Raw genomic sequence first — 19,482 nt, 5'->3', positions numbered from 1 at the left:
CTGTCCTGCCCTTCCTGCTGGCATGCGTTTTATTCCATACAGAGAGGACCTTTGGTGGGGACAGCAGAACAGGTGACAGCTCCCAGGTACTTCTACTCCAGGATCTTCTTTCTGAGGTCAGGTGGGTGGGTGGTAAGCAGGGAGGTCTGGGAAAGGGCTAGCGCCAAGTGGGATATGCAGTATCCCCACCAGACCAACCTTAGCTCCTGCTCCAGCCCCATCACTTACTTGGTGCTCCTGAGCCCTATACTTCCACTCCAGGCCCACTCCTCACTCCCTGGGTGGTGCTGAGATATAACAGGACCACCCCAAGCTCATTTTCCTTTCCAGACAGCAGGGTAATCCTTACCTTGTTGGAGTTGCACAAAGATCAAATATGTCAATACATGGCACTTGGTAAATGCTCGAGTGATAGGTAATTTTGTTAGTGAACCAGTGACAGCAGTCCCCCCCCCCCCCCGCCTTTGTAGATGAATGAGGGAGAAAGAGGTAGGGGTAGAGTGGAGGTTTTTGAGACTCACTGATGGGTCATTTTTGTGTAGTGAGCTGCAGAGCCCACATCCTTGTGATGTGATGAGTGGAGCTGCATAACCATTTTAAAGATGAAGGAAAGTGCATCTCTGAGAGGGGAAGGCTTTTGCATGGATTGCAGGGCTCAGACTGCTTACTGCTGAGCTGGGAATAGCTCCTAGGCTTTGGACTCCCTAGTTGGCATTTTTCCACTGCCCATCCCAGTAGGAAGTAGGACAGATTCACCCAGCCTTGCTCTGCTGGGCCCCCACAGCTGCTCACAGGAAGAGTACCTCTTCTTCACAGCTCTGTAACTTCCCCCAAGGACAAGGAGCAGAGCCTGGGTAGATGACAGGGGCAGAGGTTTTGCCATGTTGTGATTACAACAGTAGTTAGTGAGGTAAGCAGGTAATAAATCTCAGCTAGTGGTAACATGACTATTAAGCACGCAAATAAGGCTGTGGGCATGGTCTGCTGGTGCCCTGGGGTTGGGGGCAGTCAGGGAAGGCTTCCCAGAGGAGGTTTTGCACAGTGAGCAGGAATTCATAGGCACACAAGGAAAGCATCTTAAGCAGATGGCCTGACTATGCCAGGGCTAGGGGGCTGGGAGGAGCTTGGAGCTTGGGAAGTGGGGGGAGTTGCACATATTTCAGGGTGGCTGGACTCTGGCATAGATGTTGGGGGCGAGGTAGTGAGCATGGTTGGAAAAAGCATTGAGCCTGAGGAAGTGAGCAGGGTCAGGCCCCAGAGAACCTTGCTTCCATACACAGGGTCTTGTTCTTCCCTAAAGGTAACGGGGACACATTTAGGAGTTTTGACTAAGAAGGGACATGCTCATGGATTAGAAGACAAAGGTGGAGTATGGGCAAGAGATGCAGGCAGCCTGAACCAGGCCATGTGGAGAAGAGTCAGAGGATGGAATATAGAGGAGGTTTGTGTGCCTGAGATTTAGACCTCTGGGCACATAGATTTTCCTGGTTCTTTATAGGGTGAGAACTCCAGGATATTGGAAGGTGGCAGGGGAGGAGCTCTTGTCCTTCTCTACAATGCTATACTATACTCAGATGTACCCAAACCAGTCACCTTGACCTCCTCTGCCCTTCCTGCTTCTACAATGCCCTGCGTGTCCTGACTGCTTCTGTCTGGCCAAAGGGGGTGCTCCAGGGCTGCTGGTATCCCTTCCAGACGCTTCACCTCTGCTACCTGTTCAGGGCATGATGTACTACCTGGTGTGAAGTTGATTATTAGATGTCTGTGCCCCCAGCCACCTGGTTATTGGGTGTGTGAGCTCCCCCTGCCCCCTGGTCATTGGGTTTGTGAGCTCCCCTGGCCCTTTATGCAACCTCTTATCACTCCTTCCCTGGCTGGGCTCCTCTTCCAATAGATGCTTGACCCACCATCATTGTTTTCTCCCATGATTCATTTGCTCTTCTTTTTGGAATTATATCTAGCTGCCCAACAACTTAGGGGTGCCTGAGAACTTGAGGGAGGACAGCACTGTATAAGGGAGAGCCCCACTCCCTGTCTTAGAGACAAAAACCCAATCTCAAGCTGGCCGGCTGCACAGAAAATAGAGGGCAAGAGCCAGGGAGCCAGAGTAGAATCAGCAGACTGCCGTCCTGAACCCAGGCCTGGCCCAGAGAGGGTGGACTGTTCAGATCAATGGGTGCAGTCCCCTGCCCATGAGTCAACTCATGGTCTCTTTTCAAGGGCTGCAGTTTCACCCTGCAAAGCCCTGGCGACCTCTGCTCCCTGTCCTTCCTGTCTTCTGCCTAGGCAGTGCCCATGGAAGTTACTAAGCATCTTTGTTAGTGTGACTGGTGAGTGAAGAATATTCTAATTATCAGTAATCAAGCACATTTTAGTCACTGCCTATGGTCCCGGTAAGCAGTGCCAAATTGTCTGAAGTCAGGATGGGTAAGGAGACCTATTCCCTTGCTCAGCACTCAGCAGAGGTGTCTCCCCTGCCTGGAGTTGCTAGCCTGGAAAAAAATGGTCCCAGAAGCTGGCCAAAAGCAGCTCAGTGCAGCTCTGACCATTTGAACCCCCTCTGTTCCCTCCTCATTGCCCCAGCTCCTGGGGCAGAGGCAGGACCAAGAGACCTGTCATCCCTGGTACAGGACTGGAGAACTATTACTGTGCCCTTTACACAAGAGACAAGTCCCTCTGAGGATGGTGTACTAATTCAGAGACATGGAGAAAATGTTCTATTCTGATCCTGTTGATGAGCAGGGAGTAAACACTGTGCAGCCTGAAGAGAGTAAAGCGAAGCATCTCAAACAAGTGTTTCTTGTTTGTTTCCTGTCCAGTGACAGGAGAGGGCTAAGAGGAAAGAATAGAGAAGGGAGAGCCGTGGAAGCACTGAGACAGAGTGGGGAGGCACTCCCACCAGACACAGGCAGACCCAGGTGTGCCAGGCACAGAGCTTCTGGGCCAGCACCAGGGCCTTGGGAGAGCCGGGGTGCTTTGCAGCTCTAGATGGTGGGGCCATCCGTCCCAGGTTCTGTCCAAATGGAATGAAAGACTGGAATGCCTTTCAATGGAGGCACTGATGTGTGCTGGGCACAGGAGTGAGGGGACCTGTCTTGTGTTGGGTCAAGGACAAGGTGAGGAGCAGGGCTGCTGCTGCAGAAGGCTGATGACCTCCAGCGAGGCAGAGCAGCCGAGGAGAGAAGGGCCCTTACCTTGTCATGGAGGATGAGAGAGGATGCCCAGCAGCAGCACTGCCACAGTGCTGGGCCTTGGAGCCGACTCAGCTTTGTCCTTCCCTCTCTGAGGTGGGGTGCCTCTGCCCCACTGGGACCCTACAGTTCCCAGATTGGGCGGCTGTGAGTAGGGACTAGTCTTGGGACCAGGAGATCTTTGTTTAGTTCGGCTCTTCTCTGAGTAGAGAGAACCTCTGAGAATGGTTTCCTTTTAGGGAGGGGATAAAAGCACCCCCCCCCCCTAAAATTAGCCAAACTTTTAGAATATTAACAGATCTTACCTATAGCACCAGGATCCAGAAATTCTCTGATTCTAATTCATTAAGGCCCTCCTTGCCTCCCCCACACCCAGCCAAAGTGCTGCAGGTTGCTGCCCAGATCAGAATCTGAAATGCAGGCCTGAAAACATGCCCCCGAGAGACCGACCACCCACCTTGGTTCTCTCCCACCTATGTCAGAAGAGGGTAGAGTCCACATGGGGGGCCAGAACCCAGCTGTCTCCTGCTCTCAACGTGCAGCAGAAGGGCTACTTTTGTTTTTAAAGATTTTTAAAATTTATTTATTCATAGAGACAGAGAGAAAAAGAGAGAGAGGCAGAGACACAGGCAGAGGGAGAAGCGGGCTCCATGCAGGGAGCCCGACATGGGACTCGATCCTGGGTCTCCAGGATCACGCCCCAGGCTGCAGGCAGCACTAAACCGCTGCACTACTGGGGCTGCTCTAGAAGGACTACTGTAAGCCAGCTTTCTGATCCAGACAGTGTCAGCTCGTCCATGCACCTTGGCTTGGGAGGGCTGGATGTGTGCAAGAACTCTGCAGAGCAGTATGCAAATACATGGTGCAGTAGATGCCACAAGGGGCTGCCGCTTCCAACCTCCGCCCAAGACTCTGTTCAAGCCTGCTGTGATAGCTTCTGTCTTCTGCCCATGAGGTTCTGTTGCAGGTGACCAGCCATTTTACCGCTGTAGGAGAGGAGGCAGAGGCTTAGTAAAGAGTAGAGGTGGTGTCTCTTAGAAATGTGTGAATATGAGATAGTAGATCACATGTGACCTCAGGTGACCCCGAGTGAGGCATGCCCTTGCATAGCCCCTCACCTTGAGTGCACATGGAAACGAAGGCTTGCTTCTCATTAGTATGGTATGGCAGAGGTGATGGATGTCCTTCCCATGGTTGTTCCTGTAGAAGATTCTTCTTGCTGGCCTTGAAAGAAGCAAGCTACCACATGTGAGAAGGCCTGCGAGGGATCATGTGGCATTGAACCTCCAAGAGGTGGCCTCTAGGAGATAAGAGCAGCCTCTAGCTGGCAGCCCCAACAAAATGGGGGCCTCAGCCCTCCAGCTTCAAGGAACTGAATTCTGTCAACAATCACAGGCGCTTGGAAGAGCTTGGATGCCAAGCCCCAGAAAAAAGTGTTGACACCATGCTCATACCTGATTGTAGCCTTGTGAGACCTGGAGCAGAGGACCCATATAAGCCATACCCAGACTCCTGCCCACAGAAACTGTGAGATAATGAAGGGCTTGGATTGTGCCCATTGCCCTCTTGTCAAAGCAGCAAATTGAGCAGCAGTGAGCAGGCTGTGTGAGGGTTTACATAGGAGAGCAGGAGAAGAAGGAGTACCAAGGACAGGAGAGCAAGAAAAGGAGTGTCAAGAACAGTTCCCTATGCTCATGGAGACCTCAAAGACAGCACCCATGGATGTCCAGCCCAGGGTCCTCTGACAGACTCTGGATGCCACCCTCCATCTGCCTGAGTGAGCTTGCCCTCTTGGCCAGACCATAGCAATGACCCCATGGATGAGGACTTTGGGTCTACTGTCACAGGGCCCCTCTGACTGGGCCTCAGCTGACAACCTGGGTAACATAAGCCATGCCTATCAACACTGCCTTCTTATTCTCACTGCCCTACTCTTCCCTCCCTGTTAATGAGGCTTTTGCCCTTGATGACACCAGCAGTTTGCTTCTGGAAGAAAGGATAAACATGAGCATGTATGTGACTTTGCCAAACTCCATGCTGTGGATGGGCCAAGAGTTCCTATGAGTTAAATAAACTACCAAATTGCATTAACACCAGCCTAGTCAAAAGATCAGCTGGTGGTGGAAATTTAGCATTTGCTTCCTTCTCCTTTCAAACAAACATACATATCCTTACTATGAATTAATTTTTCACAGCACCCATGCAGCTACTCAGGCATGTGAACATGACTGGCCTGTGTAGGGTGTGAGTGGGATTGGGCTGAGCCACAGGCCATTCTGCCCACCCTGGTCTGGCTAACGAGGGAAGCCATGCCAGAGGGTCACTGTGTGTGCTGGCAGTGGGGGCTCCTGACCTGAGCAGGGAGTGGAGGGTGGCTAGTACTCAAAGCTAGCAGGTGCTGGTGCAGCCTTTGGGACCTGGATGGGAGACCCTGCACCGTTTTGAAGCTGACAGGAGTGTTTGAGATGACTCAGTGAGGCATAGAAGGTCCAAATAGTAGGTGTACTAGTTGTGGTTGGGATGAGCTCTATAGTCTACACACACTATCTGGCCAGGTCCCAAGTGATTGTCAAGAAAGTCCTGCAGATGTTGTCTTAATAGGGTTCTCAGTTTCACAGCTAAGACACCAGAAGGATCAGAGAATTCCCACACACACTGGTCCCTAACTGGATTGAGTGTGTGTGTGTATTTGCATGGATCTCCATGCACCTGCACACGTGGTGGTTACACTTGGGCTCTGCCCACTGAGCTCATTTGTCCAGGCTTGCTCAGTCTCCTGGCCCATGGTTAGGAGGGCTCACAGCAGCTTCCCAGTTAGATTCTGGTTTTCTAAAAAAGACTAAGTTGATGTCAAGCACAGTTATATTCTGGTTTCTTAGGAAAACTTCATGTTAACTGGTATGTTTAATAAATCAGAATAAGCCATTTTCTGAAGGTGCCAGGAATCTGAGAGACATGGATGTGTGTATGTGTGTGTGTGTGTGTGTATGTGCATAATTTTTAAAAATCACCATATTTTTCTTCCTTTAACTTTTTATTTTGGCATAATTTTAGGCCTTTAGAAAAGTTGCAAGAATAGTACAGACTTCCAAATGCCTTTCACCCAGAATGTTAACTTTTTACTGCTCTCATAGAATTCATAATATGAGAGGTGAGGCTAGGCATTTCTGCCTACATTGTACATATGAGGAAGCTGAGCCTCAGAGAGGATAGTAACTAACTTAAGATCACACAGCAAAGAAGTGGCAGAGACAGGATTCAAATCTAGATCTGTCAGACTTTAAGCACATGTACTATGTGTGATGTAAACATGAGTGTGAGTGTTCTCCTCTGCCCAAAGCACTTTCTTTCTTGTGTTGTAGGTTTGCTAGTGGCAAATTGTTTTGGCATTTGATTCCTTTCTTCCACCTTCAATTTTAAAAGATTTTTGTTGGGTATAGAATTCTGTGTTGACAATATTTTTCTTTCAGTACTTCAAAAATGTTACTTCATTTTCTTCTAGTTTGCATGGTTTCTGACAAGGTAACAAAAAACTTTTTCTTCCATGTTTTCGTAGGTCTATTATCCAACAGAGTGTTGTTATTTTTGTTTGCAAAGTCAATGATCTTTTAAATATTTTTTTTTAAGATTTTATTTTTAACTAATTTCTGTGCTCACCCTGGGGCTCAAACTCACAATCCTGAGATCAAGAGTTACATGCTCCACCAACTGAGATTGCCAGGTGCCCTAAAGATTTTTCAATAATATGAAATAAATATTACATATTTTACCATATATTAAACATTCCTCACATTCATCGTTCCATTGTGCAGATCCACATTTCCATCTGATGTCATTTCACTTTCTCCTAGAGGATTTCTTTCTCTAGAGACACATTTCTCATCGTGAGCATCTGTGGGTGATGAAATCTATCAGTATTTGAATGTTTGAGAAGGTCTTTATTTTATCTTTGGTTTTGACAGATGTTAAATAATATATACCTGAAAGTATAGAGTTTTATTTTAAAAAAAATATTTATTCGTTCATGAGAGAGAGAGAGAGAGAGAGAGAGAGAGAGGCAGAGACACAGGCAGAGGGAGAAGCAGGCTCCATGCAGGGAGCCTGACATGGGACTCGATCCTGGGTCCCCAGGATCATGCCCTGGGCTGAAGGCAGCACTAAACCGCTGAGCCACCCAGGCTGCCCAGTTACAGAGTTTTAGGTTAATAGGTTTCTTTCAGTACTTTATAGCTATTGCTCCATTGTCTTCCTGCATGCATTCTTTCTGAGGAGAACCTGTTATCTTCTTATCTTTGTTTCTGTGTATCTAATGTGTCTTTTTTCTCTTGCTACCTTTATGATTTTCTCTTTATCACTGAATCTGTGCAAATGCATTATGGTGTGCCTTGATGTGGTTTCTTTTACATTTCCTTTGCCCGGGATGCATTGAACTTTTTGTATCTGTGTGTTTACATTTTTCTTCAAATTTCATATATTTTCAGTAATTATTTTTTCAAATATTTTTTCTTTCATTACTCCCCCACAACCAGTCTTTTGAGACTTTTTTTTTTTTTTTTAATTCATGAGACACAGAGAGAAAGAGAGGCAGAGGGAGAAGCAGGCTCCATGCAGGGAGCCCGACACGGGACTCCATCCTGGGTCTCCAGGATCACACCCCTGGCCGACAGCGGCGCCAAACCGCTAAGCCACTGGGGCTGCCCTCTTTTGAGACTTTAATTACATATATGTTAGTCCACTAGACATCATTCCACAGTTCACTGGGGTTCCAGCCATTTATTTCTATACTTTTTTCTTTGTTTCATTTTAGATATTACTGTATCTTCAAATTCATTGATCCTTTCTTCTGCAGTTAATCTGGGATTCATCTCTTGTTAATCCCATATGATGTATTTATAAGTCTCGGAGATCCCTGGGTGGCGCAGCGGTTTGGCGCCTGCCTTTGGCCCAGGGCGTGATCCTGGAGACCCGGGATCAAATCCCACATCGGGCTCCCGATGCATGGGGCCTGCTTCTCCCTCTGCCTGTGTCTCTGCCTCTCTCTCTCTCTGTGTGACTATCATAAATAAATAAAAATTAAAAAATAAAAAGGAAATACAGGCAACTTAAGAGAAAAAATTATAAATCTCATACTTCCATACATTGTGTCTTTTTAAATGTTTTCTACATCTCTATTTAACTTTTTGAACACATAAAATAGAGTTGAGAGCTTGTTTGGAGGTTCTAGCAGGGGAGCGCAGCTACTCGTATACCCTTGACTGGAGAACGGTCCTCCTCTATTGGGGATGGTTGTCCTCTTTGACCGAGTGCGCAACTTTGGGAGGGACGCACATTGAGCGGTGAGGGAGGAAGGGGACACCCGCCTAGCCAGCCAGATCAGCTGAATCAACCCTGGCAATCAATGGGGTGACAGATGTTGCAGCCAGATCGCCCTCACATCCCATAAAATGGAGTTGTAACAATTTTTTAATGTCTTTGCTGATTCTAACATCTGTGTCTGTTTGAGGCTGGTTTTGATGGATTGGTTTTTCTTCTTCATCAGAGATCTATTTTATTGGTTCTTTGCATGCCTAGTGATTTTTTTAATTAGGTCTTAGACATTGTGAATTTTGCCATGGTGGATATTGGATAGTTTTTTGTATTCCTATAAATATTCTAAGATTTGTTAGCTGGGACTGGAATGGCGCTCACCACAGTGGGGCTGATTATGGCCCAGTACTGAGGCACAGCCCAGTGTTCCATAAATGATGAGGCTTTCCACTCTGGCTGGTAAGAACAGGTACTTTCCCCAGCCTTGGGTAGTTTCCCTACATTTGCTGATCCATCGTCAGCTGAAGACTGAAGATGTTCAGGAGTTCTCTGTCTCTCCATGCATCTCACTCTTCTTAGGCACTCTGTCCTGTGAACTCTAGCTGCCTTGTTTTTCTGGACTCTCAGCACTACCTCTTCAACTCAGGGAGTCCACCTGGCTCCATCCTTCCTGTGCTGTGGCCTGAAATGTCCTCATAGCAACAATTTGAGGATAGTTGTGGGGCTCATGTCATTTGTTTTGTATCTCTCAAGGTTTCCTGTCCTTCATTGTCTGCTGTACGATGTCTTAGAAGTCATCATTTCATGTATTTTGTCTTTCTTTTGATTGTTTCAAGTGGAAGGATAAGTCTGGTCCCTGTTATTCCATCTTGATCAGAAGCTGAAGTCCCAGGCCCTTGGTTTTTCGTTTAATCATTTATTTGTAGGAGACACTGGTCTGGGCTTATGACTGTGATCACTGACTTGGGCAGGTGGTGTTGGGGCTGGTTAGCATCCTCCTTGATTTTCATCAGTGATGTTCATCTAGTTGATTGTATTAGCATGTAAATTTAACTGGCTACATGATTTATGCCCTCTAGACTCTTGAGGAACTTTCTGTTGTCCAACTCTTATAAAAAGTGCAGTATTAACAATTGGTTTGGTTTATCTCATAAACACAGTGAACAGTGAATCTTACAGTTGGTCATGAGGTTTGTTTGTTTGTTTTGGTCTGAGGGGGCTTATGTTTTGTTGTTTATTGCTTTGACTGCCAAGGAGCTCAGGTAATTTTTTGGTCTGACTTCTGGAGTTGGGTAAGATGTTTTATATTTATATATATATGTGTTTTTTTTTTTTTAACAAACTCTTCATTCCAGCCTTATCTTTTTAGCTTATTTATCTTTTGCCTTATAATGCTCTCAGAATTATTAGTTGCAAAGCAGAGATATCTGTTCTTACTATCCAGCTGATTTGAGCAGAGCAGACAATGAATGTGAGCAGTGATTGGGAAGTTCAGAGTCTCTGAGAGGGTCAGAGAACCAGGCCTGGAGCAGCAGTCTGAGTCAACCAGGACTGATCTAGGAGGAGGCATGGTTCCTGTGCTGAGTTCTGGCAAGAGCTGATGTTGAAACCCACCTCAGGCTGCCTGCATGTGCAGAACCCAGAGGTTCTGTTGGTCATTTCTGGTAGAGTCTCACATGAGGGTCTGATGGGAGAGCCTAGGTCATATGCCTACAACATGGCTGCAAGAAAGACTCCTACACTGGGGTGGATGGCTTTGGACCTCCTCAAACAGAGGAAGGATATTCAGAAAGATTCGAGGCTATTCAATATTATTATTGATACTTAACTACTGAATCCTGATATTTTAAACAGTTATATTTCCAAAAGTAACCAGTAAATCCTTTTGGAAGAAAAAAGGCGGGGGGATTAGCCCAGGCAAGTGCTTCTTGTACACAGCAGTCACATGCCAGGCAGCACAGTCTCTTCTCCATGCCAGTGCACCATCCCTAGCTCCAGTGCCCCTCGGCTCTCCTGCCAGAGTAGACAGCCAGGGAACAACCCCTTTTTAGGCTCTCAGGGCTCCTGGCTGGTTGGGGTTGGCGGTGGCGATGGGATGAAAAGTTTGAAGGTTGACAAAGCGCAAAGGTTGGAAGAACTCTGGCCAAACAGGAAAGGAGCCCATGTTAGTGCTTCCATCAAGCTGTACTTCAGGCTTGGTGAGCCTTTGTCACCAGCCCCAAAGTAGAAGCAGGCCTTTAAGACCATCTAGCCTGGCCTCACTGGAGTAATGACCTCTTAGCCTAGTGAATGGCAGAGCTGAGATGTATGTTGGTAGGGGCTAAGGGAGGGGATGACACCCCATGCCCCTGACTCAGAGTGGGCTTTCCTAGGATTGCTGGGCTTGCACAGAGAAGACAGGGAGGGATGGAGGACAGTGGGTAAGTGAGAGGGTCAGGAACAGGTCAGGTTCCCAACTGACCAGGAGAAAAGGCCTCGGCCAAGCCAGCGCCTGGCACTGTCCTGCCAACCCCTCCACCCACTCCCTTCCTCCTCCTCCTCTGTTCTGTCTTCCCTGGGTCCCTTAGTAAGGCCCAGGTGGCTGAGCAGCCTCTGTCAGAGGGAATTAACACACTTAATTAAAGTGTCCAATGAAGAGCTTTGCATATTTCTTAATTACTGTCTGAGTCTTTTGGGGGACGGTTTGAAATGGGATTTTTCACATTTCCTCATTTAGCCTACAGTGAGCCAGCTGGCCCCTCAGGGCTTAGGTAGAGGCTGGCAAAGCCCTGGTTTGGAGCTGCCTTTCTGAACACGGGGTGGCAGGGTGGGTGTGGGTGGGGGGGCCTGGCCCCTAGCCCTCCAGGCTTGTCAACCTTATGGGAAGGTTAGAGCAGGCTTTTCTGTTCTGTGAAAACAGCACAAAAGGAAACAAGGGTCAGACAGTAACTGGTGTCTCACCGGTTCCTCTCATCATCGTAGAGCCCCGAGGCTGTGTACCTCATGGTCAGGCCAGAATGGGGAACTATATGGGTATGGGGGTGCAGGGGGACAGCGGAGTCCTCCCCCCAGGCCCCTGCAGAGCAGGGATACTGGCCCAGGATAGCCTGGCCTCCTTCCTAGCTGCTGGGCAGGGATGGAACCCTTCAGCAGGAGGCCCACACCAGCACTCATACAGTTTTTCCCGCTTGTGTTCTGAAAACTGAACCACCAGAATACCTGAGTCACCTGGGCCCAACCTCAGCCTTGGGAAGCAGATGTGCCTTTTTAGTGCCAAGGGCGACCTTCTGACAGCTGCAGACATTCTCTGACCTAGACCTGGCTATGGGCCAAGGATGCAGGGACCTTTCCCTGGCATGAGGACTGCTCTCCTAAAAACACAGGTATCAAAGAGGCGGGCGGCCTGCCTTGTAGCCGAGAAATGGCAGGAGGTTCTTCCTAAGTCTTTCCTGCCTCCACCCTCCCACTCTGGGCCTAGCTCTCTGGCCCCAAGGAGGACCAGATGGAACCCCACTGTCTGTCCAGCAGGGTCCTATACCTGGTGTGGGCAGTAAATGTGGTTGTGTCACTTAGAACAGATTATGGGCCAAGGTTCTGGCTTAACCCAGCAAGAGGGCTACCCGGTGCACAGTTCATGCTCTTCCAGGTCTTGCCAGACCTTCCACAAAGTCTCCAGCTAACTTTTTGTGCCCTCCCTCATATTCTTCCCCATTCCTGGCCCTCTCAGCAATCTCTCCACCACACCCACACCTGCTGTGGAAATGACAGGATGGAGAGGGGTCCTTCCTGGAGGGAGACAGTGTTAGAGCAAGAGTCTGGGGGCTCAGGGCCCAATCAGCTGTCAGCATGTTGCCTGGGCACAAGCCAACCCCAGGAGCCCTCATAGCCACTGACCCCAAAGCCGTGGAAGAGTTTGGCTTCACGTGGCAGCCTTGGAGAAGTGTGAGTGACCGCTCTATGCAGAGGATACCTCAGCCTTGCATCACCAGCTCCATTCAGTCCCTCCCCTGGGGACACTGTTCCCCCTGACACTCCATCCCGTTAATCAGCCCAAATGGCCACCTCCTTCAGGAGACCATTGAGTTTGCCAGCGGAGTGACCTTGCCTTCTGGTTGGTTCTCAGCAGCCCCTCCCAAGTTGCTTGGCACTTTTAGAGTGTGCACTCGAATAGCTCCACCACGGGAGCAGGGCTGCTGGGGAGAGCAGAAGAGCACCTGCTGTCTCGCTGAGAATTCTGTGCCCAGCATGGGCCTGGCACAGAGTAAGCCCCTAATGGCTGTTTGTTGAGTGGCTAGAGAGACCTCTGTGGCTACCTGGAAGCCACCCAAATGTAAAAAAAATCTACGTATCTGGGACCCGCCACTGAGATGGGGACCGGGGCCCACGGGAGGCCGGTGGAGTGAGGTCCAGGTGGGTGCTGGTAGCTGATTGTGAAGGGCTGGCATTCAGTCCACATTGCACTAGTGGAATTCCCAGGATGTATGGGGCTGAGCCCACCTGGACAGGCTTGCAAAACCCCTGGGCTAGCAGCTCACACTTGGGTAAGAAAATAACTATTTTTAATAGTAACAATAATAAAAAAAATAAGCTTCAATATTTAGCTCATGAGATTGAAAAGTTATTACTAATAATTTTTTAATGGTTTTCTCTCTGAATTTAGTGCTGGTATTTGTGCTTTGGCCTGACAGTTTTTTATAGGTGGCCTGAATCCAGGTGATTTTAGTTACTTGCTCCTCATCCGGTTTGCTTAGGCTTAAGGAGTGACTCCATTGTCTGCTAGTAACAAAGCCAGGTGACAGGGAGGTGTCCTGGGCTCTTCTCTGCATCCGACCAGTCACTAGACCTTGCCATCCCCAGCTCTATTTCTCTCCAACCCCACTGCCTCTGCTTTCACTGAGATCTGCTGTCTCTCGCTGGACTCCTGCCCCCAGTCTGGCCCCTTCTGCCCAAAGCGGTGTTAAGTTTTCTTCCTAAAGCACAGATCTGTTGCTCTGATTACCTAATGCTATATCACAAACACCACAAAACTCAGTGGCAAAGACAATGTGAATATTTCCTTTGGTTAGGAATCTGTATGGTTTGGGCAGATCCTGGCAGGGAAAGAATGTTTCTGTTTCACTGGGCATTAGCTGATGGTTCCAAGGCCAGGGGCTGGAGTGCTTGGAAGGCCCCCTCGCCCACAGGTCTGCTGCTGGTGGGGACCTCCATTTCTTGCCAGGTCAGTGTCTCTGTGTGGTCCTTCCTCACATTGGCTGCCTTGGGCCTCCTCACAGAATGGCACGGCTGGGTTGAAGGGACAGCGTCCAGAGTGTGAGGGAGCAGAAGCACTCGGACAGGCTGTGCCACCTTTCCTGACCTAGCCCTTGAGAGTCACAGCACCATCCATTTCTGCCCTAGTCACAGGCCTTCCCCTAGACAAGTATCAGTGGCACATTATAAAAAGAGCATGAGGATGGGGAGTACCATTATGGAAGTTATGAATGGCCGCACCTGTTTCTACCGTCTCTCTACTTAAGACCCTTCAGAAGCTGCTACCACCCTTGGGAGAGAGTCCATGGTCCTTGGTGTGTTCCCTGCCCTGCTGGCTTTGCCCCTCTCTGCCTTCCCTTCTTTCTTTCCCTCTGTCCACAGCTGGCACCAGAGATAGAGTCTGGCTTAAATCAACCTGCTGGCCACAAGGAGCTTCCTTGAACAGTGTTTGCCACTCGGGCCTCTCTTCACACACTGGTCGGGCTCCATTTTCCCTGAGATAAAACTCAGATGTGGAGACCTCCACATGTATTCCCCATGGCTCCTAGACACGTTTCTGCTCTCCCTGGACTATTGCCTCCTGTCCCTTATCATGGCCTTTGTGTCTCTGCCTCTGTGCCTTTCCTCACACTGTTCCCTCTGCCTGGAACACCCATTCTCTCTCACCTCACCCTCCCACAGCTCAGTGACTGCCTCCTCCCTGTGGCCTTTCTGACTGCCTAGCCACCTGGGCTCCTGACTTTTGTGATCTCCTGCTTTGCTGCTGGTCAGACCTTTCCATAAACCAGCATAGCATTGTGCATGCAGCATGGACAGTGGCATCAGATCTGGGTTTACACGCCAGCTCCAGTGCTTACCAGCCCTGTGACCTTGTTGACAATAACTAACTCATTGGATCGTGATGAGGATTCAATGAGGGAACCTAAGTTAAGCACCAGTAAGTGCTTGTCTGGCATCGAGTAGAAGCCCAGTAAGAGAGTCCGTCTCCTTCTTTGTAAGGACTCCTGCTCAGTAATGAATTTTCTCACCCTCATTTGGTTGAAAGAGGAAAAATGCATCTCCCTGTTTAATCATGTGGGACTAAACTACCAGAAGATATTGCTGAGCCGTGAGCAGTGAGAAGAGCTCAGTAACGATATGCCTGCTTATTTAATCTAATCCTGCCAGTAGAGCTGAATCTTTGTCCTCAGAAAAAGCTCTGCGTTGCTGCAGTGGTGTCCAAGAGCTGCTGTTAGAAGGCATGTGGGACAGCATGACCTTGAGAACAGAGCTGCGAGGGGAGGACAGCTCCCAGAGGCAGCAGGAGCTGCTCGACTGCACGACTGCACGATGCCGCTGCCCCTCTCCGGCCTCCCCCGCCTTTGGCGCAGTGGTAGTACCCAGTCAGGTGATGGCTGCAGCTGTCCTGCCACCCTTCACAATGAGACTGAGAATAGGATGGCCCAGGAGGTGGGCGATGCGAGCTCTCCGTTTGCAGGTTCCCAGACCTTTCCCCACCAACCCTCCTGCCCCCTGGGCAGTTGTGGAAGGTCTGAGCCACATTATCCTGGCCGCTGTGGACAGTGAGGGTGGTCTTGGAGAAGCTCTCAGGCAGGGAAGAGGGTGGGCTTCTGCTCTGAGAAATGAGAAAGATGGGTCTGGAGGAAGAGTAGGAAATTACTCTTGTTTGCAGGGAATCAGTAATGAACCTGTCATTCGGTCCAGGCCTCGGTTGGGGTGCTGGGCCCCAGGTGTTCAAGCCCACTCACGTGTACATTCTGAGCCCTGCCTTGTGTCCCTCACTTCCCAGTTTCTGACCTTCCAGACTGGCCCCAGTGGGGAAAAGCCCCCTGCCTTTATCTAGTCCCAAGGAAAAGGTGCTGTGGTTTGGTGGGGCCATTTCCAGAGTCCTGTGATAGTGGTGGTGGCAGCAATGACTTATAAGAATCTGGAGACCCAGTGTGACCCCAAGATGCTGAAGAGAGTCAGGGAGAGGAGCTTGTTCCCTGGTCAGGCCAGCCCTCTACCTGGCCCCACTCAGTCGGGCCCTGGGTAAATAGCTGTCAACTCCTGTCCCCTTGCATATATAAAATGAGGATGATGTGAGCACCTGCTTCAGAGTTGAGGCCTAAACCATGTTATGGTTAGTGCAGGGTTGCTGCAAGCACAAAATTCCCACAAGCTTCTGGTGGGTAAGGGTCTCATGTCTTCTGCTCACTGCTGTCAAGCAAATCTGTGCCTGGCACGTACCAGGAACACACTCTGTAAATACAGAAGGCATGTGCTGCCCATCATGGTTATCGTGGGAATGTTCAGGAAATACTGGCAGGACTGCACACCTAAAAGTTCCTCCTGCACAGCCCCAGTGAACAACTTGTTGTCCTGGAACCTCCTTCTTCCACCTAGTAGTCACCCTGTGAGCCAGTGCTCACCCACTGCCAGTGGATGTTGTCTCGAGATGGGGTGACTTGGCCATAGAAACCCTTGCAGGGATTTCTAAGTTCTCAGCCACTCCATGGACCTCCTGCCCTCCTAGTTACTTTTAGCAGTTCTGTGGTCTCACCTCCCTGCCTGCTCAGCTGTCCCAGGGAAGAACTCATCACAGGAAGAGAACTGGTGCCATCCCTCCTTCTCCCTATCCTGCTCCCTGATGCTTGCCCCTCACCGAGATATGAGATGCAGTGTGTCACCACCTGAAGAAATTACTAGTGGACCCTGTGATCCCTCTCTTCCTGGGGAGGTGATAATTTTCCACTATCTTTTGGAAAAGGAGGATGCTGTGTTGTCTTCAATTTTGTCTGCCTCTTGCTGGCTCAGGATTTCACTCTGTGGTCCCCTTAGCACTTTGCAGCGAGGCCTTTCTGTGTGGGAAACCTCTACTTCTCACCTTCATGTGAAAGTTAAGAGGAGATTTAAAGCATTTGGAAAGCACTTAACAGACTAATACCTATCAGTTTCCAAGTTAGATTAGAAGAGATTGTGGCTGTGTTACTGCTCACCCCAGAGATGTTCAGAATAGAAATGTGGCTATTGTGATGCCAGCTGGTATATGACCTGGCACTACTGCATCAGACCCCCGGTTTAAGGGCATGGCCCCCCCACTTAGGTGCCAGCTACAAGTGGGCTCCCAAGGACACCGCATTTCGGGCCAACTGGCTGCAAATTCAGGGGGTTCTCATGACCCTCCTTAGGTTCTGTAATTTACCTGAACAACTCACAGGACTCAGGAAAGTGTTCTACTTATGCTTTTAGTTTTATTTTAAAGGATGCAAATCAGAAACAGCCAAATGAAGAGACATGATGGACAAGGTCAAGCCAGTGGCTATGGTAGTTTTGTTTTTGTTTTTGTTTTTGTTTTTGTTTTTGTTTTTGTTTTTGTTTTAAATCTGATCTTCTGGAAATTATCTCAGTATGTCAGTTACCTGCCACCTCCTTCCACTTTTAAGCATTTCCTTTGTGCCTGGCACTTTTATTTAATTCTTATCACTGTTCTTTGAAGTCTTTGATGTTATTGTACCCATTTTAAAATGAGGAACAGAGGTCCAGAGGAGCGGTCCTGACCACCTCAAAATGACACAGCTAAACAGCACCTCAGCTAGGATTTGAGTCCAGCTAGTCAAATCTGGGTCAGAGGTGGGGCCTTCTAAGTTTTGCCACAGGAGTCTGTCAGATGTCCCTTTTGCCTAGAAGATGATTATCTTTCCCTTAGAAATGTGGCTTTTGGAAGACAGTTGCTTATCTCTTAAATGGTGTACTACTAAGGCTTCACAGCTGGTAAAGGACCTTTCCCAGAGTTGCCAAATTGGGTTGCCCTGCTCCATCCACAGAGTGACCACAGCCACGCCACTAAGCCCAGCCTGTGGACATCCCATCCAAGAATCAAGGGGCTGCAGGCTGGAGAACCTGCAGGTGCTGGCTCTTTTGTTTTCCCTGCCAAGGTTGTCTGTCTCCAGCAGTACAGAGCGGGAGGGGCTCTGAGCCACTCTCAGCTGGGCCAGTCTCTGTCTGAGCCTCCCAGACCCATGGCAGAGACTTGATGGGACAGTGTAGAGAAGCACTCCTCGCTGGGCCTGACCCAACAGATGTTCTTTGGTCACCCTTCTTCCCCTCCCAGATAATGGGAAATGCCGCGGTAGGCATTTCCCTTACTTCTGGGCCCCAGGGGACCTGCACAGGGTTAGGTTAGAAGGCAAGTCCTGCAGTTTGGGAAATTAGCAGCATTTGTGGAATTCCCAAGAGACTGCCTCGTTTCTCTCAACTATGCTAGTGGTTCTTGTTTGGGGGTGACACTGCCCCTTAGAATGCATTTGCAAATGTGGGAGGGGGGTCCTGGGTTGATACAGTGACTAGGGATCCTGCTAGCATTCATCTGGCAAGGTCCAAGGATGTTAAATCTCCTGCAAGTAGCTAGACTGTCAGGCACACACTACAAAAAATACTCCTGCCCTTGAGACATTAGGGGATAGCCCATTTACTTCCACTTCCCCCCAGTTCCTTGGAAAACCACTCTCCTTACTAGTCCCCAGGCTGAGTGGGAAGAAAAGAGCATGCCACCCTCCCAGTGTGTGCCCAGTGGCAAGGCAGTATTTCCAGGTGAACATGGGCCCAAGCCAGAGGAGCATCTTGTGTTACACTCTGACTTGCTCTGATTCTTCATATATGGTTCTTGCTTCATTCAGACTCTTGGAGATCAAGGAAGACCCGGTGTGGGTGGTGAGAATTCTAGGGATGGGAGAGGCCTCCTGCTTGTTCCTGGACAAGAATTCCCCTACAGCCCACCCAGTGGAGACTTGGCCACCTCTCCTCGGGGTCCCTGTCCAAGGGTCTGTCTCCTGCTTCTGTTTCCACTTTTCATCCTTTCCTCTAGGCTTTTTCGTTTCCTTATCTGTTTGCTTCACATGACATGTGTTTAGAGGAGTCTAGCATACGTGTTACAGCTGAACCCCTCTCTTCTTGTTTTGCAGTCGGGAAGACGTCTCTGATCACACGGTTCATGTACGACAGCTTCGACAACACATACCAGGTGAGGTTCTGGGTGCTCATGCCTCCCCCACCATGTCTGCAGCCAGAATGGCTGCCCAGAGACTATGCTGGCCTCTCTCAAGGTCTTCTAATGCTGGACGCGCGCACAATGGTCCTGGGGTCCCTGGGCATCTGTTCTGCTCAGAAGACCTTTCCATCTGTGCATTGGCCTCAGTCCAGTGAAGACCCAAAGCCCTTTTGAAAATCCAAACCTTGGTAAAAGAAACACTTTCAAGAGGAAAATTGTAAAAACAGAGAGAAGACACATTTTAGTCTCTGTTCTTTTGCTCCCCATGGGCAGTGTTTGGTTATGTGCAGGGTCATCATGTAGAGGAGAGTGGATAGGTAAGATGTAAAATGAGGGAGATGAAAATTAGAGCAGTAAGAGAACTTGCTCCTCAAGCATGGTTATTTTTGCTGGACCCTGCACGCATGCACTGTTGCTAAGGCACTTCCTTCCTGGAGAGGCTGGTTCCACTGCTGTGCATGGGCAGGAGGCTGGACAGAGTGAGCTCCATGGCTTCTGGCTCTCAGGAGTGGTTTGGGGCCAACCAGTGGCCCAGAGGTGGCTCCAGCTGGCCCAAAGACTGAGCTCCTCGGTGTCAATAACATATCACTCTCCTGAAATTACTGGTGAGTCAGGAGGTATGTGCAGATGAAATGAATTTCCCCTGCAACTATAGCTTTTTGCAGAAGGCACCAAATTTAATCATCTCAACTATGTTTAAGGAATAAAAAAAGATATCGTCTTCCG

The 19,482-nt window shown here is 49.2% G+C and overlaps 1 protein-coding gene across 1 annotated transcript in view; it reads left to right on the top strand.

The window, feature by feature from the left end:
• The window catches only part of RAB6B (RAB6B, member RAS oncogene family), a 60,853-nt gene that overhangs the window by 8,154 nt on the left and 33,217 nt on the right, over window positions 1–19,482 (top strand). The window contains exon 2 of the mRNA XM_026015539.2: window positions 18,671–18,729. Within this exon, the coding sequence (XP_025871324.1) occupies window positions 18,671–18,729 (59 nt within the window). The remainder of the gene's footprint in view (window positions 1–18,670; window positions 18,730–19,482) is intronic.

The sequence above is a fragment of the Vulpes vulpes genome, chromosome 11, assembly GCF_048418805.1.
Source record: "Vulpes vulpes isolate BD-2025 chromosome 11, VulVul3, whole genome shotgun sequence".
Taxonomy (NCBI): Eukaryota; Metazoa; Chordata; class Mammalia; order Carnivora; family Canidae; genus Vulpes; species Vulpes vulpes.
Note: the sequence above shows the minus strand (reverse complement) of the source record. Positions and strands in the feature narration are given on the sequence as shown.